The following is an 18,155-nucleotide window of genomic DNA, read 5'->3' as shown; positions in this document are numbered from 1 at the left end:
TTTGCCAGCATTGTTTTAAATGCTGAGGGTACAGAGGTGATGAATACAGAAGTCTTTGCCCTCATAGAGCACATTAGGGAAATGTTTAAATAATAATTATACATCTGCTTAATGAAATGTTATGTAACCATTGAAAAATTACATGAATACCAGAAGCACAGGGAATGTGTCTAAAATAATGCAAGGTGAAAGGGGCACATGCTGTGGACAAAGACAAAAGGGGAGTCATAAACCTGAAAACAGGTATGTGAGGATGGCAGAATTACAAATTAATTTTTCTTTTTTCAAAATTCCCTTTAATTTTATATTGGGTTTTTTTAACAGACAAGGGAAACATCAAAAATTTTTTTAAATAAAAGTGATAAAAATCCTATGTTGCCTATTTAAAATTCTATGCCAAGTATTTCATTTGGAAAGCTTTGTTGTTACTTTTCAAATATTTTTGTTATCTGAAATCTTTATAGCTATTAGCCCTTAGCAGGATGCTAAAGGATATTGTACTTAAATTCAGGTTCCATCTAAGAAATTTTTCTAGGAAGTGGTATTATCTCTCTTCCTTAAGAGAGAGAATGGGAAATTACCCACTCCTGATGGGAAAAACGTGGCCACTTGTTTAAATGTTATCATGAACTTTTTCTTTCTACTCCAGCTATGCAGAGAAAGGTGAGGGTGTTGGAAAGAATGCAGATCCAGTGTCAAATCGGTGGCTAGAAAGAGCGATTAAACATTGCCTGTTGGGCTTCCCTGGTGGCGCAATGGTTGAGAATCTGCCTGCCAATGCAGGGGACACGGGTTCGAGCCCTGGTCTGGGAAGATCCCACATGCCGCGGAGCAACTAGGCCCGTGAGCCACGATTACTGAGCCTGCGCGTCTGGGGCCTGTGCTCCGCAACAAGAGGCGGCGATAGTGAGAGGCCTGCGCACCGCGATGAAGAGTGGCCCCCGCTTGCCGCAACTGGAGAAAGCCCTCGCGCAGAAACGAAGACCCAACACAGCCATAAATAAATAAATAAATAAAGGAGTTCCTTTAAAAACAAACAAAAAACATTGTCTGTTAATTGGCTCCATGAGCTAATGAGCTCTGTGAGTGGGGTAGGTAGACTCCCTATAACTGAATGAGAGAAGAGTCTCCGCCTGTTTAAGGGCAGTTGATACCACAATTTTCCATACAGGACACTAGTATTCCTGGCCCATGCGGGAATAATACAGTGGTGATGTTTCTGAGGTACTTTCCACAGGTGGTAGTGAAAGCCCATTTTACCACCATGTGTTTGTGTCAAACAAGAGATTTCAGGAATCTCCATGTGAGTTACTGTGTAGAGAATTCCTTTACATTGTATAGGAAGCAAAGCTTTCTTGGACCAGCTAATTAGATGTAGTCTTGGACATGAAATCTGAGAAGGCTGTTCTGGGTTCCCAAGGGATCTGACACAAGGAGAAAACTCAGGATAAATGTTCTAATCATGCCTGGGGATGAGTTAGATGCTGTGAGTTTTTTCGTGTTCAAGGGTAGTGGGAAAGATATTGCATCAAAGTGTCATATAAAATCTTATTCAGTTAGACTATACACTTTGTTTACATTTGGCTTTAAAATAATATTCTACAATTTAAAAATAGGAGGAAAGCTAACTGTAATGTGGTCTCCTGGATGGAATCATGGAATAGAAAAGGATATTAGGAGAAATTAATGAAATACGAATAAAGTATGGAGTTTAGTTAATAACTATGTACCAGTGTGGCTTCATTCATTGTGACAAATGTACCATAGTGACGTAAGATGTTAAAAATAGGGGAAACTGTGTGTGGAGAATATGGAAACTCTTTATCTTTGCAACTTTTCTGTAAACCTAAATCTATTCTAAAATTTAAGTTTATTTAAATTTAAAAATATATAGGAGGAAAGAACTATTATCTCAATCTCAAACAAATCACAGTTTTGGCATAAGCTTAGTGCTCAGGCCACATGACTGCAACTAAACATCAACCACTATCGGGTATCAGTTGAATCCCAGGTTCTGTTATTTTCAGCGACAGGGAACAAAGCTGAAACTGCAAATCAAAATACATAAAAATCAGAAAATATGGAACTGATAAGACAGCAAGGTTTAGATTTGGGTTGTGGAAAATAGGAAGCCATTGTAATTTCCTGAGTGAGGAGGTGATGTAGTGAGAGCGACAGTTGAGGGATTTATTCTGTGAGCAGTTTGCAAAATGGGTTGAAGTTGGGGAGAAGTTGAGGCAGGGGGATCAGCAAAGAGGTGACAACTGGCATGGGAAACAAAAATCTTAAGACTAAAGCCCTAAAATGGAGCTTATGGCAAAGGTTTCAAGCAATGTTATTCTTAGTGCCACATACAGCCTGTTTTAGGCACCTGGGGACAAGCAGAGCCTCCTGCGGAGATGGCTGTATCAGACGATCTTAGTTTGCCTGGTTCCATTAGGTATTTGAGTCACAGAACCACTTTCCTTGTTCCAGGTCCAGGCTCTCCTGGTGTCTTGTCAAGACTGTGCCTTGTCCCCTCTGCTTGTCCTGTAGCGGCCCAGTGCTTGCTTGATCGTCAAACTTGAGTCAGTGCTTCTTTTTATTTTTAACCCATCCTAATGGGTTTTTTAAAACTTATCTGGAAATGATTTCAAACTTACAGAAAAGCTGCAAGAATAAGAATTGTACACTGAACACCATAGACTCTTGTTACACCTATTGTTAAACATTTCTCCCTCTCTCTCTCTCTCTATATATACATATATATATGTATGCACATCTAGTATTTTTTAACTACTTGAGAACAATTTGCATACAGCATGACCCTTTAGTCCTAACTACTTCATTGTATATTTCCTAAGAATTAGGATATTCTGTTCCTTGAATTGAACTACGGGACCACCCATCATCCTGGTCTGACCTCTCCCACCGCTGAGTCATGGGAGTGAAAAATCCAAAGTTTTATTTGAATTTTGGGTTTGGGTCTTTGACTGTACCACAGAATCAGATTTTTCAGATTAGTTTTGAATTTGATTCATTATGTGTTTGACTCAGTTGTTCAGCTATTCTGAAAACATCTTTGTGAATGAGTAATACTGATACCAAATAATGGCAAACACTAACCTAGTATTCATTACTAAGTGTCAGGCACTGTTCTAAGCACTGTCTACGTAGTAATGCATTTAATCCTCACAAAAACCTTAAAGGAACTTACCGTGATTATCTTCATTTTATAATGGGGAAATGTAGGCACAGAAGTAGAATCACTTGCCCAGAAATGAGCAGCTGATAAGGGGGCAAAACCAGAATTTGAACCCAGGCTCTCAGATCTCTTTCTTGTCTGTTAACCTAAGTGTGTGTGTGTATGTGTGTGTGTGTGTGTGTGTGTGTGTGTGTGTGTTTAGCCTTCTTACATTTCACAGTGTCTTCTCTAAAGATGATCCCACACTATTTCTTGTTATTGATTGCTTCTCATTGTGTCATGTTCCCCTAGGAGCGATGCATTCATTTTCTTGATGTGTTTATTTTTCAGTTGAGGGGAAGGTGACTGGTCCCATGAGCCCGGAGGAATGAACTCAGAGGAAGCTGTTTACACGAGGTTCTCCCGCTCACCAGCTGTTGAGAGTCTGTGGATGGAGAGCAGGATCTTATTACTTCAATGGAAGCCTGGGACCATGTTCCCAACCACCAACCCACCAAGAGGATTTGGTACAGTGGGGCTGCCTAATAAATGATTCATCAGAAGCATTTGATACAAATGTGTCTTGCAGCAGCCTCTTCAAATTTAGTGTTGCCTTCTTTTCTAGCCTTGCATGTGTTTAATGATCCCACTGCCTCTCACTCCAGCGCCAGTACTGACCTGAAGGCTGGATCCACAATGGAATTCTCTCTTCATGCAGGCTGGGTCTGTCCTGTTTGACAGCTATTTATAGAGCCAGTGTGGGTTAGTAACTATTTATTGAGTGCCAGTTCCATGTCAATTGTTAGGCTGGGTGCTTTACAAACATTTAATCCTCACAAAAACCCTGTGAGGTTGAACCTATTATCTCCATTTTGCCGACGAGCAAATGGAGGCTCAGAGAGGTTGTGCGCTGTGTATAAGGTCACACAGTTGGTAGAGTCAGGGCTCAAATTGAGATGAAATCCAAAGCCCCTCCACTTTAACACGCTGCTTTGCCTATCACTGCTCCAGAGATCACTAGCCCACCATATCATCACTGGCATTCCTCTCATAAATAGAGGTGGGGATGGCAGCGTATGTGATGGGAAATGTCTGAAAGGGAGGGTCAGGGAGCTTTAGAGGCACTGAAAAATCACAGAATTATTCTCTAAGAAAAATAACACAATGCTCTTTTAGATCAGAAGTTGATAAACTGTGGCCTGTGAGTCAAATCCGCCCCCAACCTCTTTTTGTAAGTTAAGTTTTAGGGGAACACAGCCACACCCAGTCCTTTATGTACTGCCTAAGGCTGCTTCCTCTCCAAAATGGCAGAGTTGCATAGTTATGACAGAGGCCATGTGGCTCTCAAAGCCTAAAATATTGATTCTCTGGGCCTTTCTAGAAAAGGTTTGCTGACACCTGTTTTAGATGACTTAGGAAGAGAGCCAATAGTTTTTATTAAGGCCAATTAATTATTTTTTTCATTTGACTGAAAAACCGACTTAAAGATTCGTACTGCTAAGGCCATCACTGGTGGTGGAGTGGGGCATGAGGGTGGGGCTGTAGGGATCCAACCAGGGGAGGTTAAGGGACAGGGAGGAGAAGGGGGAGGCCTGGGCTTCTGGGTCCCCACTCAGCTCCTCCCCCAAGACTCATCCCACTCATGTCCTTCCGATTTCCCCAGCCAAATCAAGTTTCCGAAAATAACTCCGCTCATAAACTTGTAAGTGGCTTCCCACTTACAAAATGCTCAAATTCCAACACCCCAGCTGGGAATTTAGAGACCATAACAATCTGACCCCTATGAATCTCTCTCTCCACCCCTTTTATTCTTTTTTTTAATCATGAGGAAGTCACGCCAAGTTTGGGTTTATATTTCAAAGCCAATGTACTTGTCTTTGATTCACTTTTATGTAAGCAGAAAAGTAAACATATAACAGTTGTAGGTGATAATAGGAAACCAGGCTGAGCTTTCTCATACATGATGTATTGATACTTCACCTAAGCTAAAAGTTATATCAACAGGGACTTCCCTGGCGGTCCAGTGGTTAAGACTCCGTGTTTCCACTGCTGGGGACTCAGGTTCGATCCCTGGTGGGGGAACTAGGATCCCACATGCCTAGCAGCGCAACAAAAACAAAAAGTTATAAACAGAAGAGAAGTTTACAAATGTTTCAGTTACTTTTCTACAGAAGGCATTATCCAATTGTGTTTAGAAAAAAAACTATTCCAGCTAAGGTTTTTGTTTTGTTTTTAAATTGTATTATCATAAGCTCTCTCCCACGTTGCTGTGTATTTTTCATAAAGATAATTTTTCATGGCTGAGAATATTTCATCTCCTATATGTTCTAGAATTTTCCTAATACTGCCCGGGTATTTGGGCATTAAAGGTTGCTGTTTTCATTTGTTTCAACTCCTATCTCCATTCCCTCTAGTTATTCTTCTCCTTCTTGTTCACCTTTGCTCAGGCTGTTTTCTTGGCTTGGGAAGGATCCTATTGTCCTTTCCCGTCTGCTTAAGTCCTGTCACCTTCCCTCTTCAATCTCTGATTGCTAGGAGAGAGTTCAGATTTACCTTTAGGATGAGGGACAGATTTCAAGAGACTCACTTCCCTAGAAGGTGCTGACATGGTACCATCTGAACTTGACTGCAATGGCACTGCAGTATCAAAGGGCTCAGAAACCATTATTTCCTGGTGCTGTACTCAAGAATGGTTTATTTTAGAAAAGAATAATAGATAGCGGACATATACTATGTACTTTCCATATGTCAGGCATTATCGTAAACACTGTATATACATTGTCATTTATCTTCCCAACAACCCTTTCAAGTGGGTCCTGTTAATACTCTCATTGTACAAATAAGAATATTGAGGTACAGAGAGGTTAAGAAATCACCCAAGGCCACACCACTGATAAGTGGGAGATTTGGCATTTGAATTCACACAGTCTGGTGTCAGAGTCCTGGAGCTTAGCCAGTGAAATAGAAGTGCCGTCAACTCACAACGGCCCTCTCTCTCCCTAGTCTCAATCATGCAGTCTCAATCGGGCCCATACCATCTTCAGAGCATATGCAGAGGGAGAGGGGCTGCTGAGCAATGTTCTTACTAGCAACAGTGAGTCTGCTCTGCTGTGTTGGAGAGACCTGGCTGGGGGCCAGCATCCTTTCACACAGAGGAGCTCAAGAGGCAGATAAATTTGCTGTGTCCTCGGTCATTCTCTGAACATGATGGATCCAGGGGCATTTCCAGAGCCAAGGTAGGATGTGATGGAAACACCTGTGTCTTCCAGATCTCACTTATCTCAGTGTCCCAGGGGCCTAGCATAAAGCAGGCCATCATTCATGGAGAAGGGCTTGTGACCTAGTAACATCATAACGGCTACAGTTTAGTTAACTGCCCCTCTCATGCTCTCTCCCAGGAAAGAGTGGGACCTCTTGTGATGGATCTTATGAGAGTGAGGGTGGGGAGAAGAGATTCAGGGTGCATTCCAAAGGTGAGTACAATTGCAAAGCTGAGTCAGAAAGGGAATGCATAGTAACTGGCCTCTAGTTTGAAGAATGAAAGAACCTCAGGGTTCGGAAAGATGTTAAAGGTTATCTCTGCCAGTTATTTTCCAGTGCCTGATCCCCCCCCCCGCCCCAGGACAGCTCTGACAAGGAAAGGCCCAGCCCTCTGTTTGGACACCTCCACTGATGGGGACCTTCCAACCAAACAAAAATCCATTCCAGTTCGGTATGGTTCTCTTAGAAAATTGGACTTTTTGTTGAGTGGAAATCTATCTTCCTGTAGCTTCCACCAAATTGGGTCTAATTCTATCTGTGGGAGGCTAGAGGACAAGCCAGATTCCTCCTCCCCACAACAGCCCTAGAGAGATTCGAAGTCTAAATGACTGTGTCCTCCCTGAGTTTTTCCTCTCCAGTCTAAATACTCACAGGTGCTTTAATTGTGTCTCTTCTCACATGGTTTCCAGGCCCTTTGTCAGATCTGTGTCCACTGACTGCTTCCCGCTTTGCTTAGAGCTCTCCAAGTATGGAGCTAGACCACCCCACAGAGCACAAGCTCACGTCAGACCAGAACCATCCCTTCCCTCCTATGAGAGCTTCTAGGATCAGAAATTAGTACTCCAAGTTCCAAGGGGTTCCAGGGATTTTGGGTGAATTTAATTTTGGTCAGAAGGGGGCAGGAAAAAAAAGAGTGAATTAGATTTCTGTGGTTGGGAAGAGATGATAATAGATAATGTTTTTTGAATGCTTATCACATGCCAGACACTGTGCTTAACGTTTAATATGAATTCTCTCATTTAATCCACTCAACCACCCTTACAGGTGGTACTGTTATGATGCCCATTGCACAGCTGAAGAAACTGAGGCTTAGAGAAGCTCAGGGTTTTCCGAGGCTATGTGGTGTATGTCAAGACTCAGGCCAGATATTAACAGGGAGCCATGGGTGAAGATTTGGCTTCAACAAAGAGCAGCATCTGGCCAGTGATTATGCTTCAGAAAAGCCAGGTATGACAGTGAAAACTGGTCAGGGGTGAGAATAGGACTTCTAAGACCCCAGAGATCAAGAAGCAGAAAGCCATGCCATGGTGGCACAGAAGGATATGATGTACAAGGCAGTAATAACAGTAGCAGCTACCATTTGTTAAATGTGTCTAAATCAGGCGTTTTGCATACATAATCTCCTTTAATCCTCACAACAACCCTAACTGGGAATGACTACCACTATGATCGCTATGTTACAGATAAGGAAATTGAGGCTTATTGAGGTTAAATGACTCACTGAAGGCTACACAGCTGGTAACCAGCAGTGGCAGGATTAAAATTCGGATGGCTGACTCCAGGGCGATGGCCCTACACTGACTCCCAAAGGGAAAGACTGTTGGCAAGAAACTTAAGGGAAGAAATTTTCTCTCCCAAGAGATGGGGGAATCCCAGAACTTACGAGGGAACTCAGGGCTGCAGGTGATGCCTGGCAAGAGAGAACAGGAAACCTGGTTCTGGAAGAGACAATTTTGCCAGACTCTTTAAATCAGCAGTGCCAAGACTGAGGCTATCCTAAATTGGGATTTTGTCAGAAAGGCTGTCCTGAAGGCCGAGGAACCTCATTCAAATAAATATCTATGACCAGATATGCTATCTCAGAATCAGAAACCTGTGTTGAAAAGTCATCTGTTTTTGTGCTTCTGTAGTTCCCTTTTTCCTTTTTTTTTTTTTTTTCTAAACAATTTGCTTTCTCTCAGTTCAATGGCGATCAAACTTTAGTGTGCATCAGAATCACCTGGAGGACTTGTTAAAACATTGATTACTGTACCCCCCTCCCACCCCCCGGAGATTCTGATTTAGTAGGTCTGGGGATGAAGCCTGAGAATTTGTACTACTAACAAGTTAGCAGGTGCTGCTGATTCAGCTGGTCTGGGGATTACATTTGAGAACAAGGGCTTTGGTTTATTAGAAAAGCTACTTTTGAAAATTTCTAAACTGACTTGGCTGTGAAGAGGCAGAGGACTTGCCCACAGGCCAGAAGCAGCGGGAGTGGGTCGGGGAGCAGACTTAGTGCCCAGCTAGGTGAATGCCTGCTGTATGGGTTGGGGAAGACAGAAGTCACAGCTAGAAGAAACTAGCTGTTTACAGATGAGAATGAGGGAAACCAGAAGGCCCGGGAAGCTGGGCAGGGAGCCAGACTGGCCAAAGGAGACAGAGATCTGGCGAGAGCAGAAGTCAAATGGGGTAGCACTCTTGTCAAAAGCTGCAGGCTCTTGGCTGGGCTGCAGGGAAAGAACTAGGGGAGCGGGGAGGCAAGGGGCCAGGAGTGAGCTCCTGGGATGTGGCCTGGGACAGAATCTGGAGATCGCATTTCAGCTGTGACTCACTGTCTCCAAAGCTTCTTTCTGCGCCTCCTTTGGGGGTTAAGCCCATCAGTCACAGAGTGCCCAGGAGTTACCCTCTGACAGTAGTGAGGTAAAGTCCTTGCAGCAAGAGAACTGGGGACAGTGCTAAATGCTGTTTCTTCTTCACTGGGTCACACAGTGGCAGGCAGGTGCAGGGCTGGGGAGCTCACAGTAGGGTGGTTTGACTTCTGATGTTCTCCAGTCCCTAGGCTGCATTTCTCCCTCATGGGAAACTGACTCAGCTGCAGTGCGCGTGCATTGTGGAGAATGGCCTGCGTGGCTGCAGCGGCAGGCTAGTCGCTGGGTGCCCGGCTGGTCTCATCTCTCCTCATGGAACTGGGGCAGCTTGGAGAGGAGGCTCCTTTCCCTTGACACGAAGAAAAGGAGCATCTCTCTGCAAGGCTGCATGCCACTACTTTCAGATGCAGGAGCAAAATTGTGCACATAGGCCCTGGACCCTGGTCTTCAAAAACAACCCACCTAGCCTGAACTAGTTTTTCCTTGTTCCCTTCATCCCGTTTCTTGTACATGTCTGGCCATTTAAAAGAGGATTTATTGAATGCATACTAGATGGCAGGCCCTGTGCTGGCGATACAGATATGGGTAAAAGAAATTTCGACCCACAAGTATAGTCGGGGAGATCCATCTACAGAGATAATCACAGCCTTGTAGGATAAATGCTGTTTCTTAAACATAGAGACCGTGCCCTCTCAGGACCTTTGTATTTGCTGTTTCTTCTATCTAGAATGCTCTTCTCCAAATGTTTGTATAGTTATTCTCTCACTCTCAGGAGTGACCCGAGAGAGGCCTTCCCTGACTCTCCTACCGAACATGGAGCCCACACAATTCTCTGAGTCCATTTATCCCATGTAATTTTTCTCTGTAAAACGTCTAAACTCCTTACATTTTATATATATATATGTATGTATATAAAATGCCTTGTCACTGCTGATTCTCAGTCCGTGGAATTGGTACCTAATAGGTACTCAATATATTTTTCCCTTTTGTTCATTCACCATAAATGATTGCCCAGTTGAACTTTTCTGAACCTCTTCAGTCATCGAAATGGAAGATGAGGCCTGTCCACTTGGGGAAGAACATTTTGAATCGTGCCTTCCCAAGCTTTCTCGTCTCTATTGTCTCCTCAGTCCAGACTGAGCAGGTTCTAGCTTCCCACCAATAACTATAATTACTGAGCATTAACTATGTACTGGGCACTTCCAATACGTTATTTAATCTTCATAATGCTCTGCGAAGTCAGAATTTTTTCTTATTTTACCAAAGATGAAACAGGCTCTGGGAGAGTAGTTGCTCAAAGTCACAGCGAGCAAGGTTTCCAGGGGGCTCTTTGGGAAAGGTCTACCAGGCTCCACAGTCTACCCAAGTTTCTGTCACGTTCCTACAGGCTTTCCCCATGTTTCCACTACATCCCCCTCCCAGCCATTTCCTTCTCACTGGACCGCTGGGCCTGTCTTAGCCTGGCTGCTTCTCCAAGGCTAGCATAAGGAGGTGCTTCAGATGTTTGCAGGATGCAGAAGGGGCTGATCTATCTCCAGGGCCAGAGCTTTCCTTCCGCTGCCCTCCCACGGACCCGGCTGCTGGATGCCCAGTGGTCCATTCCAAAGCCTGCAGCAATCGCGCGCTCTGGAGGAAAAAGGATGTGGGAAGGAGGGCGAGGCTTCTTCAAACGACCGGCGGGACCGAGGGGCGAGCACTCCTCTCTCTCTGACGCTCCGTCGCTGCACTGGATAACCAGCACCCCCCTTCCACCCCTCCCCATCTCCTCTCGCAGCAGGGCGCGTGCGCAAGGCGCTCCTCGCCCCCTCCCTTCCGCGGGCCGCCCTTTCACCCTGGCAACGGCGGCGCGACTGCGGCGCGCGCGGGGCTGGGCGCGGACGGGGCGCGGCCGGGCGGCGCCGGTGCGGTGTGAGGCTGAGGCCGAGGCGGCGGTGGCCCAGGAGAGTAGCTGCCGCGGGTAGCCGTGTCGGCGTGTCCGACCTCCCTCCGTCTCCTCGCAAGGTTCTTCGACGCGGTTTTGGGTCTAGCGGACACAGCCCCTGGCCATGGACTCCCAGAAAGTAAGCGCGGGCGGGGGGCGCTGGGCCGCCGAGGCTGGGCGGAGCGCCCCGGCCGGGTGGGCGGTGGGCGAGCAGGGCTGGCCAGGCCAGCCTGGGGCTGGGCTATGGCCGCGGAGGGCGAGGCCGCCAGGCCGCTTTGCTCTTTCCCAGGAGCAAAGCGGCGCCCGCCGGGCTGCGGGGACCGCGCCCCGTGATCCTGGATAGCTTCTGTCCTGTACTTGGTCCTGGGTCCTGGGCCCTGGCTCCTGAGGGGATAGCGGGAGCCGCCCCCAGTTTTTCATCATTTTTTGCAACGGTCTGGGCCCCCTTTGATTCTCGCAGCCTCCCGGCGTGCTAGTGAGGGTTTATCCATCCTTAGCAGAAGAGGAAGCCAAGGCACATGGGGGTCTACCGGCTGACGCCGAAGCTGACCCCTCTCCTCGACCCAGTCTTCTCCTATCTTGGCAAAATCTGTGCCTCTTTAGGTCGGGAACCCGATCTCCTTAGTACCGCCCCTCGCCCCAGCCTTGTCCACCGCCCAGCCCTCCTCGGGACTAGTTCACTAGAACGTCTTGGTGTTTAGTGTTGGTTGAATTGAGAGAAAAGACTGACAGTTGTCAGAGCAGCGGTCCCACCCTCCGACCAGTTCAGTGTTGCTGGTCAGTTACCTTAATGGTTGTTTTGGCATGTTTTGTACTTTCTGAACAAGTTCAAGAAAGGGTATACAGAACTAGCCGTTTATATTAACCAAAAAAAAAAAAAAAAAAAAATTTAGAGAACATAGCCAACGTTCTGAATACAATTAGAAGTGTTATTAATATTTAGTTATAATCCCTGTATAAAAATCAACCACCGTGCTCTCTTTGTTAGATTATAGTAATCGAAATATAGTGCAGTATAGGAAGGAACACAGTGTTACTAATAATGTAGCAGGGAAAAACAAGGGCATGTCCAAGAGGCCATTCTTTTCTATTATTAGATAGAAAGCACTGGAAAAAACGTTAGAACATTGTTTTCTATAATTTTGCCTGGATTCACTTCCTCGAGGAGCACTGGGGGCACGAGAGAATAGTGTAGTGATGTGTTTAGCGTTAACTATTACAGTATTTAACACAAGTCATATGATTTCGTTGTATGTGTGCATCTGGAAACTCAGGTATATTCAGGTTTTTTATTTGCATGACTATTAGTAAGACATTTTTAAAACATTACACTTCGTGTGTTTTGAATTTGTAAAACATTTCAAAGCTTATTTAACTTTTTAAATAAAAGTCATGTGGTATCTGAGTGGCCGTCAGTTCAGAGCAAATGGAAGGGCAAAGACTTGGAGTCCAGAGACTTGGGTTCCATGCTGCTATATGTAGCTCTGTGATATGGAGCAAATCACGTAACTAGGATTAATCGATTTCCTCATATATACAGTGGAAATAAGAATATTGTATAGAGTTACTGTAAAAAGCAGGTAATATAATTAAGTATGAATTATGTACTTTAAAGTACAGTGCCTTAAAGTTTGCAAAGAATGAGTACTAAAATACTCTGTGTGCTGTAAACTATAATTTTAAAAAGTATTTTAATGTGGATCATCTTATTTTGCCAGGGCATGAATTGTCTCTCATTTTAATGAGGACTCAGGAGTTGGAGTGAGTCCTGCAAGGTCATACCACTAGCCATACATAAGGCTAAGGCTAAGACCTGGACTTGATTTCATTCCAAATCTTGTATTTGAGTACCTACACACACCGTGTACAGTTTTACCAGAGGTCGCGAAGAATGAGCTGTTCTTTCTTACCGGTACTAATGTATCTTAGATAACTTAGAGAATCAACTTCTCAATATTAGAAAATACGTTGAACTTCATTGATGGTCTCAAATAATATTTCTAATAAAAAACGCTTTGCTTTATAGCTTAAAATAAGCATCATGTGTTGATGCTTATAACCAATTCAGTGCTCTGAATTTGAGCATTCTTTTCTCATGAATTACTGCAGAATCAATTATATACCTCAACTAATAATGAACTGAGCTGGTTATGTATTTCTCTTGAAATAAGACAGTAGTAGTACACCCCTGGCATGATTTTTCTTTTCTATTATAGAATGTTACAACGAAAATAATAGCAGGGATGATACCTTAGTCAGCATAAGGAAACATAGTTACTGCAAGTGGCAGAGGGTGAGAGTGGCTTGAACATATACCCATTTGTAAGGTATTTGGGATTTGGGCTTTAAATTATTAAGAGGATGGCTTCAGAGTCGTCTCCAGTCCTACTATTTATGAACTGAATGAGGTTGGGCAATTTGCTGTCTCCATTTCCTCATCTTTAAAGTCTCCTTACCTCAAAGGGTTATGAAGATCGTGTTAATTTTTAAAAATCACTTGGTGCCTAGCACACATAAGTACTATCCGTTAGCTATTAGTAATCTCATAATCTCAACTTCAAAATAACTTTATCCCTTTGTTGATAATTTGTATAACCGTTTTTCTAATCCAGTCTAGCCATTTCTTACCTTTGTCCTTAAGTTTAAAGCATGTTTTCTGCGTTTATGTCTGTAATAAGTGTTTCAAATGATGGTGCCAAAGAAGAGTTGTTAAATCCTAATTGAAAGAGGATTGGAAGTTCTGACTCATGCAATCTGACAATAGAGGTTAAGTTAACTGGACAGTCTTACAGAAGCTTGATGGTGGCTAGTCAGCAAATGGATTAGCTTGACCAGCCGCTTTTTTGTCTGTGAAAACAACTTGGACTTGTGTTAGCAACAGATGCTCTGTTTGAGTAGAGGAAGAAAACATAATTACCTTGGGTATGTAAGGTGTACTGTTGGATACAGAAAACCACAGTATTATCTTCTGGAAATAAACAGAGGGATTTTGTCCATATCGACTTTCTGGGACACTTGTGAACAGGATGTGTTATGGATAGGTGGCTTTATTTGATACTCAAACCTTTTGATTATGTCCTTAAGTGGTTTCAAGATAAAATCCCAATGGTTTCTTTACCTGATAAAATGTGTATGTTCAAAGAAACCATTGAAACAAATAAGACATTTGCACCTTTCTAGAATCTTGGTGCTTAGAATTTGATAGTTTCAGTTAAATTCTTGTGCAGGAGATCATTCATATTCATAGGGGTTGCTGTTTCTAGGAAGGGTTTGTGCTGTAGGAATAATAAAGGTGGAGAGGAAAGGGGAAGGGATCCCAGAGGAAAGATGTCATCAAGAGCATACATTGTCAGTTGTTTGCTTTTCCTCACTTTTCCCCGCATATTCTACTTTCTGCTTGGAAAGGAATAGTGACAGTCAGGCAAGGCTTGATGTGCAAGACTGGACAAACCTAGACTGAGGAGATTGAACTGAGTAGGGAGAGTTTTAAAGCACAACACAACCTGCAACCAGTAGCATGTCTAGACTTGGCTTCCTCATCCCAGTTTCTTCCTCTGCCCTGGTATTTGCTACCCTTTGCCTTCTTGTTGTACCCTAACAGTTCGGAGACCTCCACCATATCCAGATAACCAACCGTCTCTCATGTTCCAAAATTACGCCTTTTTCTCAGTTCTGAGGAAAGGAAAGAGGAATGAAATTTGAGTATTGTTCTGTATCCAGTATTGTATTAGACTGCTTTAAATTCTCACAACAGCTGTTATTCCTATTGTAAAGATATGGCAGATGGAACTGAGAGAGGTTAAATAACTTGTTCAGAGTCACACAGCTAGCAAGTGGTAGTCTGGATTCATACCAGGTCTTTCTTCACAGCTCAAGCTTTTTTCATTACCACCCTTCTTGGCTTGCTCCTTTGCCTTTAAATGGTGGTATGATTAATGTTATTAAAACTTAAGATATTAACTTAAGATATAAACTTAAGATATATCTTAACTTAAGATATATCTTAAGATATATCTTTATCTTAAGGTATATCTTATATCTTAAGATAAAACTTAAGATATAAACCCCTATAAAGTAGTTTTTTGTTTGTTTGTTTGTTTGTTAAGAAACTAGTTTAGTCTAGTAAAAATCGTTATTAGAAAGTATAGAACATGATTTAGATAAAACTCTGGAATTTGGTCTCCATTGCTGCTACAAATCATTTTTCTGTAGTATATGTATCTCCCTTCTCTCCAGCTCTCTTTCTTTTTTGAGGGAAGGTCTTTGCTTTCTAAAATAGAGGTGTGAACAGGAAAGTATAACTGGGGTTTTATACACCCCAGCCAAGCACAACTGCAGTCATTCCCGTGGAGTGGATCAGAGTAATCTGGGATGTACAAGGTACGAAGTACCCTCTTCAAAGGACCATGCTGACATACTCGTATCACTGTGTTTAAATACAGACACCTTCATTTTTATTGAACTTGACAGTTTAAAAAGACTAGAAATATAGTGAAACAGACCTAACTTTAAAAAATTTTTTTAAAGACAATGGTTCTTTGCAATGCCTGGCTGAACGTAAGCAGGATTATTCATGCAGCAAACACATATTGAATGCCGTAGTGATAGATATTCCACTCCAGTGTAGGGTGGACAATACTTTGAAGTTAGTGGATTTTTTCTACAGCTTTCTTTTTGTATGTTTTATATCCTCAGTTGGCACTTCTTCCCAGCCACAAGGTTCTGATGAATCTGGTCTCAGTTATTGATATTTGTTGATGATAGCTAATTATATTTTGAACTAATTTATAATAGTGTTAGCACTGCCAGCCTGTGCACTTCTGTTGCATTATAAATATAAGTAATACAAGTTTATTGTAGGAAATTAGGAAATATAGATAAATGAAAAAAATAAAATAAAAATCACCCATAATCCTGCCACCCAGAGATAACTTCTTTTAACATTTGTATATATTACAGTCTAGTCTTTTTTAATGCGTATAGAAACTTAAAAAAACTATGGTATCATGCTATGTATAGTGATTTATAATTTGCCTCTCACTTAATATGTAATGATATCTTTTACCATGTTAATATCATTCTACAGCACTTTTAATGATTTAGCAGAATTCTTTAATATGGATATATATTACGTGATTTTTTTTTTTAATTTTAATTTTTTTTGGCTGCGTTGGGTCTTTGTTGCTTCACGCACGCTTTCTCTAGTTGTGAGCGGGGGCTACTCTTTGTTGCAGTGCGCGGGCTTCTCACTGCGGTGGCTTCTCTTGTTGCGGAGCACAGGCTCTAGGCACACGGGCTTCAGTTGTTGTGGCATGTGGGCCTCAGTAGTTGTGGCTCACGGGCTCTAGAGCGCAGGCTCAGTAGTTGTGGCGCACGGGCTTAGTTGCTCCGGGGCATGTGGGATCTTCCTGGACCAGGGGTCGAAGCTGTGTCCCCTGCATTGGCAGGAGGATTCTTAACCACTGCGCCACCAGGGAAGCCCTACTTGATTTTTAGTTAGTATCCTTTTGTCATACGTTTATGTTGGTCCTAACCTTTTAATATTACAAATAACAGTAAGGTGAACATCTTTGTCGTCAAGTCTCGGCTTATACTCTTTAATTATTTACTTAGAATAAATTAGTAGAAATGGAATTACTGAGTCATTGTGTATATGCTTTTAAATATCTTTTGATGTGAATTGCCAAGTCGCCCTTCAGAAAGGTTATGTCAGTTTATACTGCTACCAGTGGTACCTGAGAGTACCCCCATCTCTACTTCCATTCCACCTCCCTTAATTAGATGATGGGACCTCTGGTTTCCGTGGCCGAATGTGAGCCTCCTAGACTTCATTGGATGGAACAGCCAGTTCAGAGGCTGTGAAAATGGGTGAGGCTTCCTCAGCCTCTGATACACTGTATTTCCTCAAATCCTAGTTGGGAAAGAACCTCTTCTTCTGCCCTGATATCTGCAGCTGGGCTCAGGGCGAAAAGACAGTATTCCCCACCAGGTCTTTTATTAGATTTTTTTTCTGTGGATCACCTCAGTTGCATCTGTATACAGAGGTAGTAATCCCAGCTGTTTCACTGTTACAGAGGGCGTAGCTTTCTACCAGGTAACTATTTATGATTATCAGATTCTTGAATTCCTCAACAATATATAATTCTCCTTTTCTAGCTCGTTGCATCACTTTTGAGCACAATACTCTTGTTATGTGTTGCCATAGCTATGGTCAGCTGGTAAGATTCTGGTTGTCTAACTTACCAGCTGGATAGAGCATTGTGGATTTCTATTCATTACCTGATTCCAAGGAGAGGTCTTTGGTGTGGAGTGGTACAAGTGGCGTAATTCCTGGTGGCATTAGGATTTTTCACTGATCCCTTTGCTCTGGTTGCAGGAACCCTGTGACTGTTTTGTACAGTCCTCTGCAGTGTATGCAGCCTAGAGTGGTGTAAAAGTACAGACTCTGGAGGCAGCTTCCTGGATTTGAATTGTGACTGCCATTTGACAGCTGTGTGATCAAAGGAAGTTTCTTAACTTCTTTAACCTTCTCTTTCTTCAACCATAAAATGCAAAGACTAATACTACTTTCTATTGTGATGATTAAAAAGATAGTCCATGTTAGAAGCTTAGCATAGTGCCTGGCACATAGAAAGTGCTTAATGAATACTAACCGAAATGGCTATAGTAATAGTTTGGCCCCTTTAAATTGTAGATTGATTAGTGATATTTGCAGTGGTTCTAGATTCGTGTATCTCAGCTGTCTGGAATACTAATGTAGAATTTGAATCAGAAATTTTCTCCTGGTCTGAGTAGACGCTGGTGGGAAACCCATATATCACAGTGTCTAATTATGGCCACTTGGTTATTGATGCCTTTGGATTCAGAGTAGCATATAAACACGGGTATAATGGTTTTTTGCCACTGGTTCTAAGAACAGGAAGTTTCTGCATCATAACTTCAGGGGCTTATTGCACTGGATAGTTTCCAGTTAAGTAGCCCGGTTGGCAGAGTTTTTTGTTGAATGCAGAATTAAGACTCACATTTGAATTTGTCATATTCACATATATTAAGCTAAAACCAGTAGAACCATGCCATTTCAAATGGTGACCGTCCTCATGTTCTCGGACATAACGATCATACGCCTGTGGTAAGCATAGCTGTTACTGTTGCCCTTGTGTTCGGCAGGGTGGCGCATGTTACC

The 18,155-nt window shown here is 42.9% G+C and overlaps 2 protein-coding genes across 4 annotated transcripts in view; both read left to right on the top strand.

Moving 5' to 3' along the window:
• Positions 1–3,799, top strand: part of SLC44A1 (solute carrier family 44 member 1) — a 214,737-nt gene extending 210,938 nt beyond the window's left edge. The window contains exon 16 of the mRNA XM_068552739.1: positions 3,515–3,799. Within this exon, the coding sequence (XP_068408840.1) occupies positions 3,515–3,529 (15 nt within the window). The 3' untranslated portion in view covers positions 3,530–3,799. The remainder of the gene's footprint in view (positions 1–3,514) is intronic.
• Positions 3,800–10,943: 7,144 nt separating this feature from the next.
• Positions 10,944–18,155, top strand: part of FSD1L (fibronectin type III and SPRY domain containing 1 like) — a 64,798-nt gene continuing 57,586 nt past the window's right edge. For all 3 annotated transcript variants that reach the window (XM_068552435.1, XM_068552434.1, XM_068552433.1), the window contains exon 1: positions 10,944–11,111. In XM_068552435.1, the coding sequence (XP_068408536.1) occupies positions 11,097–11,111 (15 nt within the window). In that variant the 5' untranslated portion in view covers positions 10,944–11,096. The remainder of the gene's footprint in view (positions 11,112–18,155) is intronic.

Source organism: Eschrichtius robustus, chromosome 10, assembly GCF_028021215.1.
Source record: "Eschrichtius robustus isolate mEscRob2 chromosome 10, mEscRob2.pri, whole genome shotgun sequence".
NCBI lineage: Eukaryota > Metazoa > Chordata > Mammalia > Artiodactyla > Eschrichtiidae > Eschrichtius > Eschrichtius robustus.
Note: the sequence above shows the minus strand (reverse complement) of the source record. Positions and strands in the feature narration are given on the sequence as shown.